Here is a 17,409-nt window from a genome sequence, read left to right on the forward strand (position 1 = left end):
TTAGCTATTTATTTTGTATGTAGTTTTGTAGGTCTGTGCACTAAAGACTTTGTATGTAAAACTCTCAATGAAGCTCATGTTTTTGCTTCATTGGGAAAATAGCATTTTGAAAATGTACATCCAGGGTCACTGAAAAAGTTGATATGTTCCCATGTGTTTGGATGGCTCAAAGCATTTACAATTTAAATTTTTTAAAAATAACTGAAAACTTATATTCTTCATGTCAGCTTCAACACTTAAACATTTGCAGTCTAAGTATTGAGCTGATATTTTGAATCAAATGACTTAAAGCAGAAGGTGGGTGTTTGTTTCACTGTCAATTCTAGAAAATAAAACTCCAGCGAGAGGCCATTTCAGTGATTTACCCTTATTAACAGCTTTTAAAAAAAACATGCATAGAGTTTATGGTAGTTACATAAAATAATTTGACACTTCTCTGGTCTACTTTTATTTGTGTGTGTGTGTGTGTGTGTGTGTGTGTGTGTGTAAAAATAAGATGACAATTGAGTTAGATTAATCTTTTTTGATTGAATTTTTTTTTTTAATTTCAGGTAAAGAGTGTGGAGCTCAGCCCTCATACGGATTATCAATTGAAGGCTATAGTTCAAATGGAAAATCTGCAAGAAGCAATCAGTGCAGTCAATAACCTTCACAGATACAAAATTGGCAGCAAAAGGATCCAGGTCTCCCTAGCTACAGGAGCTGCTAATAAATCTCTGTCTCAGCTTAGGTAAAAAGCAGTCTAGGCAATTGTTAGATTATATCTACTGGTTTGTTCTTGGAGATGTCAAAGTAAAATACTAACTGAGAGAAAACTGGAAAAAATACAAGCAAAATATAGCTTGTGCCAGTTGATTAAAGTTAATTAGTTGATGTAACATTTAGATGAGACGAAAAAAGTCAGTCTTACTGTATTATGTGGGTCAACGCTACTTAAATTTAAGCTGTCTAGAAACTCCAAGTGAAATCTGAAGGTCCCAGATCTTCATTTAGAAGCATCCTTCTACTGGGCTCATGTCCTTAGCTGCACCTTTTATCACCCAAGTCATAAAGAAAAGTCCATTATATTTGCATCTTAAACTATATGGTATTCAGAAACTTACACCACACTTACTCAGATAGTATAGGCAACTGACATTAAATCTCACTCATCCTTTTCAGTCATTTAACTTCTTTGACTATCAATAAACCTAGATTTTATACTTGTATACAACTCAGATTATTGCAAAGAATAAATGCCAAAATTCTTTTTTCAAGGTAACTTAAGAGGAGAGTCCTCCCTTCCACCCATGAGTAAATTCAAGTCTTAAAACAAAACGCCACTTCAGTGTGTGTTTTGTTGCCTTTGCACTCTTTGTAAGTTTCGTCCCTTCATTTTATTTTATGGAAGCTTGCAGACCAAGAAGGTTGAGAGGATTCTAATAGAATAAGTATACTTCCTCTACTCTCTTGCATCATATACTTTTTACTCTGAAAGAAACAATTTGAAGGAAGAATATATATTTTGTCAAAAAAGTTTCAATTTAAGGAAAAATGGTGCTCATTATTCCTTGACATTTTTGAGGGGAGGGTTGATATCATCATCATCATCCATTCCCTCCCCCCCCCCCCCCCCCCCCCCCAGCAAACTAGTTTTTGTTACTACATACAGTTGACCATTTTATTAAATCTCATTATTGCATTGTCATACCCTTTGTTTCTTCCTGGTCAAGCGATCTCTTAATACAGTCATGATTTAATCCAAGTTGATAACTTTTTTTAATGATTTAGCCTTAGTATTGCCATTGATATCTGTTGCTTATCTTACATGCAAGATTCTGAATAAGTCCATCAGAAAAGTCTCCTGGATAACTGAACTAGAGGGGAGAAGTCTAATATATGTGGTTATGTCCTACTCTGGAGTGCACTGATCTCCAGGCATTGCCTGGATATAACAGCATTTGTCTCATGAGCGCCTTGTGCCTAATATCCATAAGTATTTTTCACAGCTGTAATTTAAGTGTATCCTAATTCCTGCCTTTGTTGTGTTCCATCATTTTCAGCTGTCAAGAATGCCAGTGGTTTCTGCTCACTTCGATACTTTTTCTTGATTTGAGATTATATTAGACTGGAGAGTCCTACTGTTCCATATTCATTTTTACATGTGGGGGGTTTAAACTAAATGCATCCTCTCACTTATACCATTTAATGCTGTTGACTTCAGTGGAATTAAGCTGGTTTAATTTAGGAATGAAAGAATTCCCTATGTCTGTAAATTAGTGTAAAGTAATTGAAGATTTGAGTGCTACTAGAGATCAGCTGTACATAGCTTAATTTAAATATAAATAAATATTTTAAACTGTTCTGACGCTTCTAAATTACATTTACAGTTCTGAAACAATGTCCATTCTTCAGGATGCTCCTGCTTGTTGTCTGCCTATATTCAAGTTCACAGAAATCTATGAAAAAAAGTAGGTTCTAAATTGCACTTGTTTTAAATCACCCCCCCCCCCAAAAAAAAACAACAAAAAAACAAAAACCAACCAAACAAAAAAACCCCTCAATTCCTGTGCTTGTACACTAAATTACAATGGAGGAATAAAAACTTTTTGCTGCTGTAACAGCCTCTGAATACACAGTATATTGCAAAAATGTGTTTAACTGGGCTCCCATAATTAGGTTTTTTTTAAACTCTCCTTAGTTTGTCCTCTTCCAAGATGGAAAGACTTGTGATTTAAATTAGCCTATTGAGTAGCTTGTAATGTACTTTTGAGTTATTTCTTACACTGTGGTGTATTATTACATTCTGTAATTGAACTTTTGTTCTAGTTTTGCCTGTTGAATGTTTATTTTTATGAATAAAGTACACTTAAATCTTCTCATTTTAGATTTGGACACAAGTTAATAGCATCAGATCTCTATAAATTAACTGATACTGTGGCAATCCGTGACCAAGGAAATGGACGTTTGGTGTGTCTCTTACCCAGCAACCAAGCCCGGCAGAGTCCTTTGGGATCTTCACAGTCTCATGATGGCTCATCAGCAAATTGCAGCCCTATAATATTTGAAGAACTGGAATATCATGAGCCCATTTGTAAGCAGCATTGTGTGAATAAAGACTTTAGGTAGGCTGTGCATGAAATAGTTTGTGGGTTTTTTAAAACAGCAAAAAGATCAAGTTCATCAAATTGATTTGTTGTTATATACTAAGTATGTATCTTTTTTAAAAAGTGAACTATCTTGCAAGATATATATCTAATATAGCAGATTTAATCACTGTTATATGTTAAAAGTTGAAGTGCCTGATCATAACGGCTGATCAACAAAAAAGAGTAGAGATGACACAACATCCATCTTCAAATCAAAGTTAATATCCTGGTTTAGTGCATCCATCTGTTTGAGCAGGAGGTGTTCATGCACTGTAGCCTAATTACTGAGGATGAAATGCTTGTTAGATTGAGACTGAAATACACACCTCAATCCCATTGTTGGTTAGAGGGGAAGTTTATAGATAGAATTGCTTCATTTTTCACTGTGACTATAATTGTGGAGTATTTGATAACTTCACTTAGCTGACTAGCTGGATGGTAAATTGGCAGTCCACCCTGACCTGACAACTTCACTAAATTGTATCAAAGCTAAACTATTTTAGTGACAAATGTGCAAATTATCGGAGTAGTTGTCAACAATCAAAGTTGGCAAAAGAGCACTTGCTGGTAGTGTGCAGATGGCTGGTTACGTGATGCTGGCTCTCCTCATTGTATCCAATTGCTAAGTCACATTATGACAGCTACAGTAGAAGTACATGAAATGTTTTCCTAATGTTACTTTTCCATGTAAGTAATTCCTGTAGTTGCCATATACATATTATGTGACTGGGAGGGAAGGTAATTCATGAGACTAACATAGTTCATACTGTGAAAAGTATGAAAATCCCCACATTACCTTTTTCTCAATCGTATCTCCAACTTGCACCAGTTTTGTATTATACACACACTTCTTCAATTTGAGCATATGTAAGCATTAAGTACTTAAACTTCTGTCTTCATTACAGTGAACATGAATTTGATCCAGACTCCTACAAAATTCCTTTTGTGATTTTATCTTTGAAGACATTTGCACCACAAGTTCACAGTCTGCTGCAGACCCATGAGGGCACTGTGCCTTTACTAAGGTAAACAAGCTTAACTGTGTTTCTTTCAATTTACGAATAGATATGGTAAAGACTTCGTTTCATCTCTGTTTCTAATGAAACTTTTATGAACATGCTGAAGTGCTGCATTTCTTAGTAACTGAGTTTTGGGTGCTTCAGCTTCATTTATCAAAAATTCTGGGTGCAAATTAGTGAAGACTACTTTTATTGTGGATTAAAAAAATGTTTCCAATAAGTTTTTAAAAAGGTACAAAATCTAGGCTGTCTCTTAGTTATGAAATGTTAACAGGTTGTCTAAAGTTTTTTGTGCAAGAAATACTTTGTACTACTGGTATTTTAGGCTGAGATTGTTGGTTCTAGTATGTTTATAATTTTAGTATTTAGAATTTCTGTTCTTTCCTTTTATTTTTTAAAGCTTTCCTGATTGCTATATGTCAGAGTTCAGTGATCTAGAAATGGTGCAGGAAGGCCAGGGAGGTGTTCCCTTGGAGCATCTCATCACTTGTGTTCCTGGAGTTAATATTGCCACTGCCCAAAATGGCATTAAAGTTGTTAAGTGGATACACAACAAACCACCACCCCCAACTACAGGTAGATATCACTTTTTATCTGTTTTTTTTTTCTCTGCAACTGGGCAGCCAGCAGTGAAGGACAGACTTTCACTGTAATTTTTTAAAGGTGGTTAGATTATTTAGCACTAATATCCTCTTTATTCAATATTCATAATTTTTTTTTAAAAAGTTAGTCTGTTTTTTAAAGCATCTGTCTTGGAGAAAAGTTCTGTTCAACAAAAGAGTGCTCATAGTTGTATACAGTAAATTGATTCTCGTCTCAAATTTTTTGTCAAAATCTTTTGATTATTTAAGTTTAGTTTTCAGTGTATTAACATATCTAAAAGTATTTAGATATTTCCTCACTTGTAGAGGAATAGTAGTAATAAATTGTTAGTAATATACATAATGTCTATCTCAAATGAATATCTCATTCTAAAAAAAAAATTCTTATTCTAGATCCTTGGCTTTTACGTTCGAAGAGCCCTGTAGGTAACCCGCAGCTTATTCAGTTCAGTAGAGAAGTGATAGATCTACTTAAAAGCCAGCCATCTTGTATCATACCTGTCAGTAAATTCATCCCAACATATCATCATCACTTTGCAAAGCAGTGTCGTGTCTCTGACTATGGGTATTCCAAGTTAATGGAGTTACTAGAAGCAGTGCCTCATGTATTACAAGTGAGTATAAAGTCACTTTATTTTGTTCACACCCATGTTCACAGGTTGAATCAACTGAGTTCAACTGTGTTAGTGGTCGGCACACCATGTATTTGTGCATTACCTTGTCAATTTCTACAAAGGAGATTGACAGGAGACACTAAGATTTAGTTGTTTACCTGTTCATTTATTTTTGAGGTGATAATCATGGCAGCTATTAGTGTTTTTAGAACTTATAAATATATGTGAAGTTCTCTTAGATCTAACTTTCATAGATTCCAAGGTCACAAGGGACCATTGTGATCATCTAGTCTGACCTCTTGCATAACAGAAGCCATAGAACTTCCCCAGAATAATTTCTAGAGGTTGTTTTATAGAGAAACAACCAATCTTGATTTAAAAATTGCTACTGAGGGAGAACTTTGGTAAATTGTTCCAATGGTTAATTACCCTTCAATGTTTAAAAACTTAGCCTTCTTTCCAGTCTGAATTTGTATAGCTCCAACTTCTAGACTTTGGATCTGGTTATATATTTGTCTCCTAGATTGAAGAGCCTATTATCAAATATTTGTTTCCCCTTGTAGGTACTTGTAAACTGTGATCAAGTCACTGTTTAACCTTCTTTTTGTTAAGCTAGATAGATAGTTTTCAGCATGAGCTCCTCGAGTCTACCACTATGTAGTTAAACTTGAAGTCTCCTCTTTGTCAAGCTTGTGGTGTTACCTTCAGCCGCATTGGTTAGCTGGCTGTTTGGGTAATACTCACCTGCATTTAGACAGAGCAGAGCATCAGTATCACTAGTTGGGACTGTATGAAACTGAGTAGTCCTGATTTTTATGAAGTAATACTGTTTGAGTGATCATGGAACCCTTTGTGGTCTTTGGGACACTTGTAACTTTTCAGTAAGTGTGTTAACATTAGCTGGTCTTTGAGGAAGTATGCTGTTATAGAATTTTACAGCCTCCACTAAATCACTTGTACAACAGGTCTGACAGTGTTCTTGGAGGAAGCATTTGTCATGCTTTCCTAACTACCTATGATTTGCTATGGAAGAACTATATGGAAATGTAACCTCAAATAGTCATTCACTTGACATTTCTTCCACAGTCTGTTCTTTCCATCTAAATAGTTCATAACATTATTTACTCGGGGGAGGGAGGGGCGGCAGCAGGAGGTAACCAGTGATCACTGCTGAGAAATCACTGCTTGGTTTTTATGCTGATAAGCGATTTATTGTTGCTTATGTTCTAGATTCTAGGCATGGGCTCTAAACGCTTGTTAACCCTAACATACAGGGCCCAAGTAAAACGTTTCACTCAAGATTTATTGAAACTTCTCAAATCCCAGGCCAGTAAACAAGTTATCGTGAAAGAATTCTTACAGGCTTATCACTGGTAAGTTGATTCTGTTTTTACCGAATATCAAGACATCTCCCATCCACATTTGCAACTGCTTTTCTTTAAAAATGTAGTGCAAGAGAACTTGGCACTCAGAATTCTAATACAGAAACTTCATTGTGATGTTAGATTATCAGAAGGTGGAGTTTATCAGATTTTAGAAATTTGAAAATAGTCCATTATTACTTGGAAAACTTTCTGGAATGCTGTATAGCATTACTTTTAGCACTTAATTTTTTAATTTGTCTTAAAATTCTGCTACTTCAAATTGGGGTGTACTGTATCTTGTTAATTTATTCCTTAAAGCATGTTCTTAAAAGACTACATTTATTCACCAGTGCATGGCATACTTGTAATGCAAACTAGCCTGAGAAAGTAGGTGCTATTTTGCTTTTATTTTCTTTTTGCAAAAAATTAGGTTTTCTTTCAGCCACATTGGGGGTGAGGGGGAACGGTGGCAGCTTGCCCCTGGGCATTTTTCAATCCAGTCTAATTTAGTGGCTCTAGCACAGGTATCTGATTGATTGGCAGAGTAATAATGGGTGAAAATCCAAGGAGGAATTAGTGCTGTTTTCACATTGCTAGTAACATTCCATCTTTCTGAGAGTCTGTTTTATCAGAATCTTTTTGAAAGCAATCTCAGCATGTTACTTTCCCTAGTGTGACATGACTTCAAGACATAGCAGCTGATATGACTTCACAAGACTGTAACACATGAAGCTATATATGGCAATTACTGCCTTCTTGCAATACAAGAAAAATATGCCATGTTTGCTTGTTTTAGTTTGACTTGTGAAAGGTTTTGTTGGTTTGTTTAACTCCAAAACTACTATCTAAAATTCTGGATTAGTGAAGTAACATTCTTTAATATCTCATTCTTACATTTTAAGTCCATCTGAGGCACCCAGTAGTTGGTATGCACAACTTCACTCTTTCTTCCACATGCATCTGAAGCACTAGTGTGTGATTCTTAATTCTGTAGTCAGTGGGGATATTTGATTTTTGTGCACTTGATTTACAAATGGTCTCCTTGGTTTATGGGTTCTTAAGTGCTGATATCCCTGACAGTGTGAAAATACCTCTTATTTCCACTGAGATTTGGGTTCTGTTTTGATAACTAATTATATTTCTATTTTTTGTGTGTGCAAACTGATTGCTAACTCTTGCATTTAATGCCCTATATAAAATACACCAATACTCTGAAGTTACTTTACAATTTTCTTCTTAAACTGTTCAGGTGTTTCTCTAAAGATTGGGATGTTACCGAATATGGAGTGTGTGAGCTGGCAGATATAATATCAGAAATTCCAGATACAACAATCTGTTTGTCTCAGCAAGACAACGAAATGGTAATTTGTATCCCCAAAAGAGGTATGTCCATATCATTGTTTTGATTTATAAAAATAAATAGCTTATTAATTTATTAAAATGACATTCTGCCTTCACTATTGCCAGTGTATTTTGTGTTCTCACATAACTTCAGATCAAACTCATTGGGTAAAGCAAATCAGAATACTCATGTATAATTAAGTTGTTCCTCTCCTCTACCTCTCCTTGTTCTGCACTTGTTGCCAAATTATCCCATTATATTCTCATAATCCCATGACTGAGATGTAGTTAAATATAATCCTAGCAATTTAAAAAGTAAAATTGCTGTAATGAAATAAATGAAATGTTATGCTGTTAGTGTTTTTTTTAATTAATTTAACTAAGTAATATTGAGTGTAGTTAAACTTTGTGCAGGATGGCTGGAGGGGGAAGAAATTGTTGGTGCATGAGACAACAAGAAAACTTGCTTAGTAAACACTGTACAGTGATTGCCATATGATTAATTATTTTACCAAGTAAATATGTAAGCATGGCAGAGACCTTCTGCTGTATTGGCAAGTTCTTCCAACAAAAAAATAACGGTTTATTTTTGTGGCTGATATAAAGCTAAATATAAATTAATGTTGATGCCATATATTTTCTTTGTATACCCTTTCTTGCCTTGTAAACTAACTATTCTGTGTCTGCTCACGTCATTTTAATGTCTTTCACTTAGAACGTACCCAGGAAGAAATTGAAAGAACAAAGCAATTCTCTAAGGAGGTAGTTGACTTGCTGCGTCATCAACCACATTTCCGAATGCCCTTTAATAAATTTATTCCTTCTTATCACCATCATTTTGGCCGCCAGTGCAAACTTGCTTATTATGGGTTTACCAAACTACTTGAACTTTTTGAAGCCATACCAGATGTCTTGCAAGTAAGTTCTAGAAATTCTAAGGTATATTTAAGCATTTTTCAGATCACACCTGTATACATTGTGTTCTTACTATGATCAAGAGCTATTTCCAGGAAGTTAACTTCACAAGGAGTTGTGAATTGTGTAACTGCCTGCAGTTCTAGCCTTTGATTATACTTGGTTAGTTATTTTTACTGTTTTTCAAAGACCGTAGAAAGTTTTAAAGAATGCTATCAAGTTAAACATTTAAAAAAAACAAACCTAAAACTTTGTTAATAAACTTGAATTATTAAAACTTAAGCTTGGTTCTGAACTAAATTTTAAAAATTGTTTACTTTCTCTATTTGACTCAGTTCAGACAATAAAAACAGACTAAATTCAATACTTTGAGCAAGATTTATTTGATTGTCTCTCTTGAGGAATATCTTAACTCTGCTTGCTTTCGTGTAGATGCTTTGTGTAAAGTAGGTGAATTGTTATGTAAAACACAGTTATAAAAATATCTAATATCCTTTACTGAATGTTAGTTGCAAACTGGGTTTTCCAGTCAGTTTGTATAAGTAACTTCATTAACAAAGTGTAACTTCATTTTTTTTAGGTATTAGAATGTGGAGAGGAAAAAATTCTGACGCTGACAGAGGTGGAACAGGTCAAAGCTCTAGCAGCTCAGTTTGTTAAACTGCTCCGATCTCAGAAAGACAACTGCCTTATGATGACTGATTTACTTACAGAATACAGTAAAACATTTGGTTACACATTGCGCCTTCATGACTATGATGTCAGCTCTGTTCTAGCTTTAATGCAAAAACTTTGCCACGTTGTAAAGGTAAACTTTTTAGTGTGATCTTTTATTTATTTATTTATTTATTTATTTATTTATTTATTTATTAATGCCTAGATTTTGTGTGTTTGTAGAACCACAGAAATTAAATTCCCTGCCTAAACTGTTTTAAAATATCAAGATTGCATGTTTAATTATGTTTTTACCTCATTTCACTGCAATGGTAATCACTGGGTTTCCCCTTCCCTTTGAAATTCCTTAGTGTTTTTGCTTGGAGAATTGGTGCTTTGATTTTTTTATTTTATTTCCCCCCCCTTCCCTGATTGAAAGAAAATACATAGATCTGTAAACTGCTTTGTCCTATGGGGCACCAGAAACTATAAAACTCCTGCAGCAGAACTATCTCTAATGTTAAAGTATTTCCATATAGAAAGCTTTTTTCTTTTACAGTTTAGATTATCTAATGTAAAATGTTGGTTAAGCCTTTTTGGATACAGACAATACCCATTTTATAAAACCCAGACTAATTTTTCTTCTGTTTTTTAAAATTAAAATTCTTCAGGTTGCTGACACAGAATCTGGTAAACAGATTCAGCTGATAAATAGAAAGTCGCTACGGACTCTGACTGCACAACTACTGGTATTGATGATGTCTTGGGATGGAACCTCCTTTCTTTCTGTTGACCAGCTTAAAAGACATTATGAAAATATCCACAGTGCTCCCCTTAATCCATGTGAATATGGATTTATGACCTTTACTGAACTTCTGAAGAGTCTTCCTTACTTGGTTGAGGTATGGAAGCTACTAGGGAAACTGATCTGGTTCTTAGAACCATACTTAGAACTGATACAATTTATTTGGCTTTTGTTGTTGGTGCTTCCTTGTGTTTTTGAAGGATATTACTGTGACTAACAGAAGCATAAGTTTGTACGATGACATTTCTTTGCTTTTGTATAGATTTTTACCAATGATGGGGCAGAAGACTGTGTGAAACTTACAAATCTGTATCTGTTTGCAAAGAATGTAAGGTCCTTGCTTCACACCTACCACTACCAGCAGATCTTCCTTCATGAGTTCCCAACAGCATATAGCAAATATACAGGAGAAGTGTTGCAGCCCAAAGTATATGGATATAATAGTCTAGAAGAACTCTTGGGAGCAATTCCACAGGTCTGAAGAACTTTATTAGTATATCATAATCTTAAATTAATTTAAGATTCCTGAATGGCTTCAATAAGTTTATTAGAGGTTGTAACTTAAATACATTATGCAACTGAAGTTCTGCCTCATACTCTTTATGATCTGCTGCAATAGTTACAAGGAAGTTCATACTAGCCATGTTACATATTTTAACAGTCCGTTTTGCTGAACTTGACTGGTCTCAATGTATTCACTGTTTGAATAAAATGAATGCATATATAGATAAAAATGCAGTAAAAACTCTGAGAACCCTACTTCTGACATGGTAGATTCTTGCTCCATAAAGAATTGTTTCTCTTTAACTACTATAGGAACAGTCAATGTATTGCAGTTGCTGAGTTGCATATTATTGTACTAATTTACCATGTAATGGTGCCAATACTCATGTAACTTTTTGAACCCTTATTACTAATCTAAACTCCATGGAACTCCACATGTTTGAATTCTAGTGTGGAACTTCAGATGTCAGCCAGTTGGTTTACATGGTCTAAGATACTTAAAAAATCTTTGGTCCCGTTCATGGCCATAAACTTTTCAAGTAAACTAATCTTTTTGGAGAGCAGTTTACAAAAACAACTTTCCAGTCTGTTTTGAAAATATGGGGCTGGAAAATGCATGAGCTTCAGACATCCTGTTGTGCTGTTCAGCATCTCTCTTCATTTATCAAGCCAAGATTTTTAATTGGATAATCTAATGTGAATACCCTTATGAATTAGTTTGATTTCCTGTAGAAATTTTGTCACAGTTAGACTGTGTGGAAAGTAGGGAGTAGTATGGATTAGGTGTTGAGGTTAGTGTGTGTGCTCTTGTTACATTGTATTTTTGTCTTACAGGTTGTCTGGATCAAAGGACATGGGCATAAGAGAATTGTAGTACTAAAGAATGACATGAAAAGTAAGTAAGCCAATTGAACTTCTTCATAAGCCAACTATCACAGTAAAGTTTACAAGTATCTCTTTAGAGGTGATCCGAGGCAAATTAATTTGCCTTTTTGTAGCTCGTTTTAGCTCACCCAGTTTTTCCCCTGCTGATCATGTGGATGATCATGGAAATCAACTTTCTGACAGTAATGGACACATTATGGAGATTCCAGGATCCACTGCATCAATGGAATTAAACCTAGGAACACCTAGCAATGGTAATGCAAACTTAATGTATATAATAAAGTTGTTTGCTCTGTGGAGAAATACACTAAAAGCAAAGCCGCATGGGGAAAGAGCTGTGTGACTTAGTTATTGGAAGTAAACGTCTATAAATATAAGGAGTTTTAAAGCCATCATACTTCTTTCATAAAGGTCATAGTTAGACATACATTCCTCTTCATGTTAGTAGGAGCCTGTTTCTGTGCTCTCCTGAGGTTTGATCTTCCAAGTTGCTGAAAATTTTTTTCAGATTAGTTCCCTTAACTCCCTTCACCTCAGTGGGAGTTGAAGGAAAGCTAAGGTGAGATTAAATGTAAGTGGTGATGGCCAACTATGGTATTCCCCTAGAAGAGTAGAGGACTGTCTGTACCTCGACGTGCGGCTATACTATTGCCTTCTTTGCATATGATTTGCAACTGTACCTCTCCCTTGTTGCTTTTACATCTAATAGCAGTGGTAGTTCTGTTGGTATTTTTCTTTTTCCAGCTGCAGGTAGCCAGGAGCCTGCGACCTTGTTGCGCAGACCTTGCTATGGGTACCAATTCCTTTGTCCCCTACATGTTGGATTACTCTAATAGCATAGCCTTTGAGACAGAAGTGTTAATTGATGTTGGTAAGGAACACATTAAGACCATTTCTGTGAGGGGTAGGTTAATGTGCCCTGAACCCTACCGATTCAGGGTATGTCTACACTACAGAGACTATGCTGGCATAGCTACACTGCCATAGCTGTACTGGTGTATAATCCGGTAGTGTAGACACAACCTACACTGATGGAGTGGGTTTTTCCATTGAGGTAGGAACTCCACCTCCCCCAAACAATTGTAGCTACAATGGAAGCAGCATTCTTACAACATAGTCAGTTCTTTAAGAGAACATGTCCTCTTGAAACGATTGATAGGATCTTGGTATCTGAATGTGAAACAGCATCTGAGTGTGGCAGCTTAAAGGCTCTTCCTTTGGAACTGACTCTCTTGCCTCTCCCTCAGGATCCAAGCTTGGCAAATGTCAGGGTGCGCATGTGCTCGCACGTTCAGACAGGCTTTGGGCTGAACAAATTTCAGTATGGATTAGCCTATAAGTCCCCTTGGAGTATTTTGGCTGCAGACTTGGTGTTTACCAACTATAATATATTTACTATGGCCTTTAGATATTTAAAATTGATCATATTTTGAAAGATCATCTTATTTTTGCAGTTTCTAATCAAACTGAGCAGGAACTCCTTTGCCTCACAAATACATCACCTGTTGACCTCTTGTGTGAACCGGTTCCTTCCTGCTTACCATCCCCACAGCTGAGACCGGATCCAGTCATTCTTGAGTCTGCAGACCTCATACAGTTTGAGGAACGCCCTCCACCTCTCTCTGGTAAGAGTTAGTTAGTAGCCAGAGGAAAATATCTGGAAGCTAGGTCTACTCTTACGGTGGCATGTAAAGTATAGACCCTGCGCGCTCAATTAGCATGGGTATAAATAATAGTAGGCAGGTGGAGCTCCCTGCATGCCTAAGCCCCCAGGTTATATACTCTACATGGCTCCCTGCATGCTTAAGCAGTGCCTACCACATCTACACTGCTGCTTTTAGCAGTGTGGTATCCCATTGCCGCCCTGCTGCTAGAGGTCTTCCCTGCTGCAGCTCCCCACTACTGGAGGTTTTCACTGTGACATGTAGCTACACAGGTAGTGCCTGTAATACCGCTACACCTTCCCTTCCCCTCTAAGCGTAGACATAACCTACAAGGTAACGATCAGATTTTACTGACAACTTTTTTAACGTTGGAAAATGAAACATCAAGCAAATGGCTAATCATGATCCACTGACTTTTTTTTGTCGATTTTGCTTCCAATACATTTGTGCTTTATATGGAGGTGTTCCATGTGAAGCTTTTCAAGTGCTTCACAAACATTAATCAATCAACAGTGCTCTTGTGAGGTAAATGCAGAATTCACAGGGATCACCTCCTCTACCATTAAAATGCAGTCATCATTGCAGTGACACACAGCAATAGTTTAGCAACTCTTTAACAGTAATTTTACAGTATTTCACATGTAGTATTGAGACACTTATTGTACTTTGTGAATTAGATCCATTTTGCAGATAAACTGAGACATAAATATGTAGTGTTAAAACCAAACATCAAATTAACAGCAGAGCTGAGAACTGAACCAGAGTGCCATGGTTCTCAAATCTGCTAGTCAAACTTCCTCACAGAAAGAACTCTTATCAAATGATTTTACTGCATAGTTTTGAAAGTAAAATATTTGTAAATAATTTAGCTGTCTTATTTTAGAGATGATGATGATTCTAACAGAAGAAGAGAAAAACAGAATTGTTACCACAGTAGGAAAAGGAAACTTGAGCTGTGGCCCTGTGGCCACAGAGAATTCTTCAGTGCCTCCCAATCAGACTTCTGAAACTCCAATAAGCAAGGAAAAAATGGACAGCCCAGCCAAAAGGCAACACAAAAACAAAGTAAAATTGGCAGCAAACTTCTCACTTGCACCTGTAACCAAGCTTTAAATTTTCTTCTAGTGTGAAAGACAAATCCTGTTGGACTCTGCACAAAAATATAGCTATTTGGTAGCCCTTATGTATTTTAATGAGAAGGTCTAGAAGTCACTTAATTTGTATTTAGATGTATTCTGTGAAGATTTGTTCCTTCTACACTGAACACAGCTGTCAGCAGGGCAAACTTTTTTTTTATTATTTTGGAAAAACTTCCAGCATTCATTAAATTATTCTTAACAAGTTTTATGCCCCCACCCCATAAACCAATGATGTTCAGTTACAGCAAAATATAAACTCAACTAAAGTGGAATGGATTTTATTTTCTTTAAGCCTCATTGGTGGTGTAATCCTACATGTAGCGTATTATATTCTATAGGCTGTTGCTTACTGATTGTTTCAGACAGTATTAATAAAATGCATGATCTGTCTTTAAAAGCCTGTTGAGGAATTTTAACTGTTACTGGATTGGAATGACAAGTGTGGTGGGTTTTTGATTGTACTAAGCGGGGGAAGCTTGTGGTATGTGCAGTTTCAGGTGCCTTGTAATTGCATTGTAAATCCTTTCACATAAATATGTCTGTAGAAGATTATGTGGATTTATTGCAAAATTTGTTTTAAATGTTTTCTGGAACTTTCAGTTCTGTTGAGGAGCTTTCTAGGAAGTTGAGGATGTTTTAAGCTTCCCTTTTATGTTTAGTTCCAGTTTGACATGGATTAGGTTAAGGAAAAAAGATTGTCTTGGTGTCATAAGTTTAAAGTAAAATTAAGACATTCTGTTGTGTCTAGAAATGGGGTTACTAGGAAGATTCCAATATTTCTAAAATATGCATTTAATGCATAAATTATAGATCATAGAGCAGGTGATGTAAAGTGCTATAAGATGGAAGGTATTGATGCTATTTCCACTTGCAAGGAAAGTTCTGGCTGTATGTGGAAATGCCAAGGTTATTCTACTTAACCTTGTTTTCTATTTTTTAAGCATATTTGGTAAATGGGAAGCTTACACTTCGTCTTGTCTTTTAACTGTGTCTGTTTTTATTCTAATATTTACTTTTAGTGTTGGAAGCTTTTTTTCAGTTTTTTGTGGTATTTTGTGTTGGCTTTTGGAAAGGTCAGCCTTTGGGAAGGAGGGAAACCAGTGGGGATGACCTTATTTATAGTTGGCTGAAATGTCCTGTGAGTGAGGCCTTATACCCATTTTGGGTAAACTTGGCATTTACAATGGATTGTATTTGCCAGGCAGACTAAATTTCTTGTAAAATTGAAAGAACCTATACCTAAGGTTTTCCACTAGTTGAATGGCTTCTTTAGATGGATTATATTTTGTAATGTACAAGAGAGATAGAAGGTGGGCTCAGATTTCATAGCCAGCAGTTGAAAATGCCACGAAATAATGGCTATAGACAGAATTTTACAAGTCAGATTTTGTTAAAAAATCTTTTAAATATAGCCAAGTCTTACCAATGCTAATCTTATAGCCATTGTGAATACAGGGAAACACTCAGAAGTTTTTCTGAGCATTATGGCACAGTGTTTGAGTCCTTATTAAACCTCTACAGACATAGTGTTACAGAAAGCAAAAACAGAATGTAAATTTTTTTAGAATGCTTTTAATAATTTCATGAGTTAAATGTAAGAACATCTGCTACCACCTTACATAGATTTCGTAAGGTTAACATTGATCTTTCGTTTCAGTAGTGTGTGCAAAAAAATTGTAAAACTATTTTCATGAAATGCAATTACAAGCCATCCAAAGTGCTAAATGAACCAGATGGTTGATGCTATAGAGGAAAAATTGAGGTACAACTCCGTACTATGTTTATGTGAATGTGGTGGTTATACCATTTATGGAGGTCAGCATATATATTTTTTTGATTCATGTGTAATTCTAATTAAATTGCTGTTTGAAAGTAATAGAATAAACTTTGGGGAAGTTGTATTCATAGTGTAACAAAATAGCCAATTGAACTTCAATATATTTTTTTATCCAAAGGGTTAATTGAATGATGTGACTTACTGATTCAAAACAATTAGGACCATGAAATTCTTTAATTTACAAATTAATTGTACTAATTTAGATTCATGTCTGTTTAAAAAAAATGTCACTGAAGCCCTCAATTTACGTGCACTATCTCTTCTTGGGGTGGGAGAGGGAAGAAAAATGTTTTTCATAGCTGTCTATTTTGTTGGACACTTTCTTTTGTGGCTCAAGTGCTGTTTTGTGTGTTGGGACCAAATGGTTGTGTCAATAAAATTTTCAAGCAAGCATATAACTCTTGCCTTATTTTCTTAAGAACAGACAAATAGCCTAGAATTCTTGTTTACTACTTTTCCCCCCACTCACATCAAGTTCAGTCATCCAGGCAGGGTAAAGCATTAAAATGTTTGTTCTGTGAAAACTCAGATTAAAACTAAGAGCAGACATTCCCATGACCTTCTTTAAAATTCGAGTAGTGCAATTTAAATATGAATATATTCTTTCTGCAGTTTTTGCAACCCAAATATTCACTAGCAAATGCTGTCAATTTCACATATGAGGTTTCAAACAAACAAATCTGATTTGCTTTTTTTTTAAGTAGAATGAATTTTCATTGTCTAAAGATGGGGAAAATGGTGAATGAGATTAAAACTGAAAACATGAAAAATGTAAGGGTGGCATTTTCAAGAGCCTAAGTGAATTAGGAGTACAAGTCCCATTGCTTTTTACCTTAATCTCACTTGAAAGTATTATTAAAACAGTAAAGTGAATATTACCTTTTTATATCAAATCAGAATGCATTTTCATTTTATTACACAGTAGCTGTGGAAAAAGT

General features: G+C 35.5%; 1 protein-coding gene across 1 annotated transcript in view; it reads left to right on the forward strand.

Annotated features, from left to right (window-relative positions):
• Positions 1-16,869, forward strand: part of MARF1 (meiosis regulator and mRNA stability factor 1) — a 32,849-nt gene extending 15,980 nt beyond the window's left edge. Inside the window, 16 exon segments of the mRNA XM_067551065.1 lie at positions 552-730; positions 2,370-2,450; positions 2,868-3,104; positions 4,034-4,153; positions 4,548-4,723; positions 5,143-5,363; positions 6,594-6,736; positions 7,977-8,110; positions 8,784-8,986; positions 9,564-9,791; positions 10,309-10,539; positions 10,705-10,917; positions 11,781-11,841; positions 11,945-12,085; positions 13,286-13,456; positions 14,379-16,869. Of these exon segments, the coding sequence (XP_067407166.1) occupies positions 552-730; positions 2,370-2,450; positions 2,868-3,104; positions 4,034-4,153; positions 4,548-4,723; positions 5,143-5,363; positions 6,594-6,736; positions 7,977-8,110; positions 8,784-8,986; positions 9,564-9,791; positions 10,309-10,539; positions 10,705-10,917; positions 11,781-11,841; positions 11,945-12,085; positions 13,286-13,456; positions 14,379-14,608 (2,769 nt within the window). The 3' untranslated portion in view covers positions 14,609-16,869.
• The last annotated feature ends 540 nt before the right edge of the window (positions 16,870-17,409 follow it).

The sequence above is a fragment of the Emydura macquarii genome, unplaced genomic scaffold, assembly GCF_026122565.2.
Source record: "Emydura macquarii macquarii isolate MOO-44397 ecotype Brisbane River unplaced genomic scaffold, CSIRO-AGI_Emac_v2 contig_1348, whole genome shotgun sequence".
Classification (NCBI taxonomy): domain Eukaryota; kingdom Metazoa; phylum Chordata; order Testudines; family Chelidae; genus Emydura; species Emydura macquarii.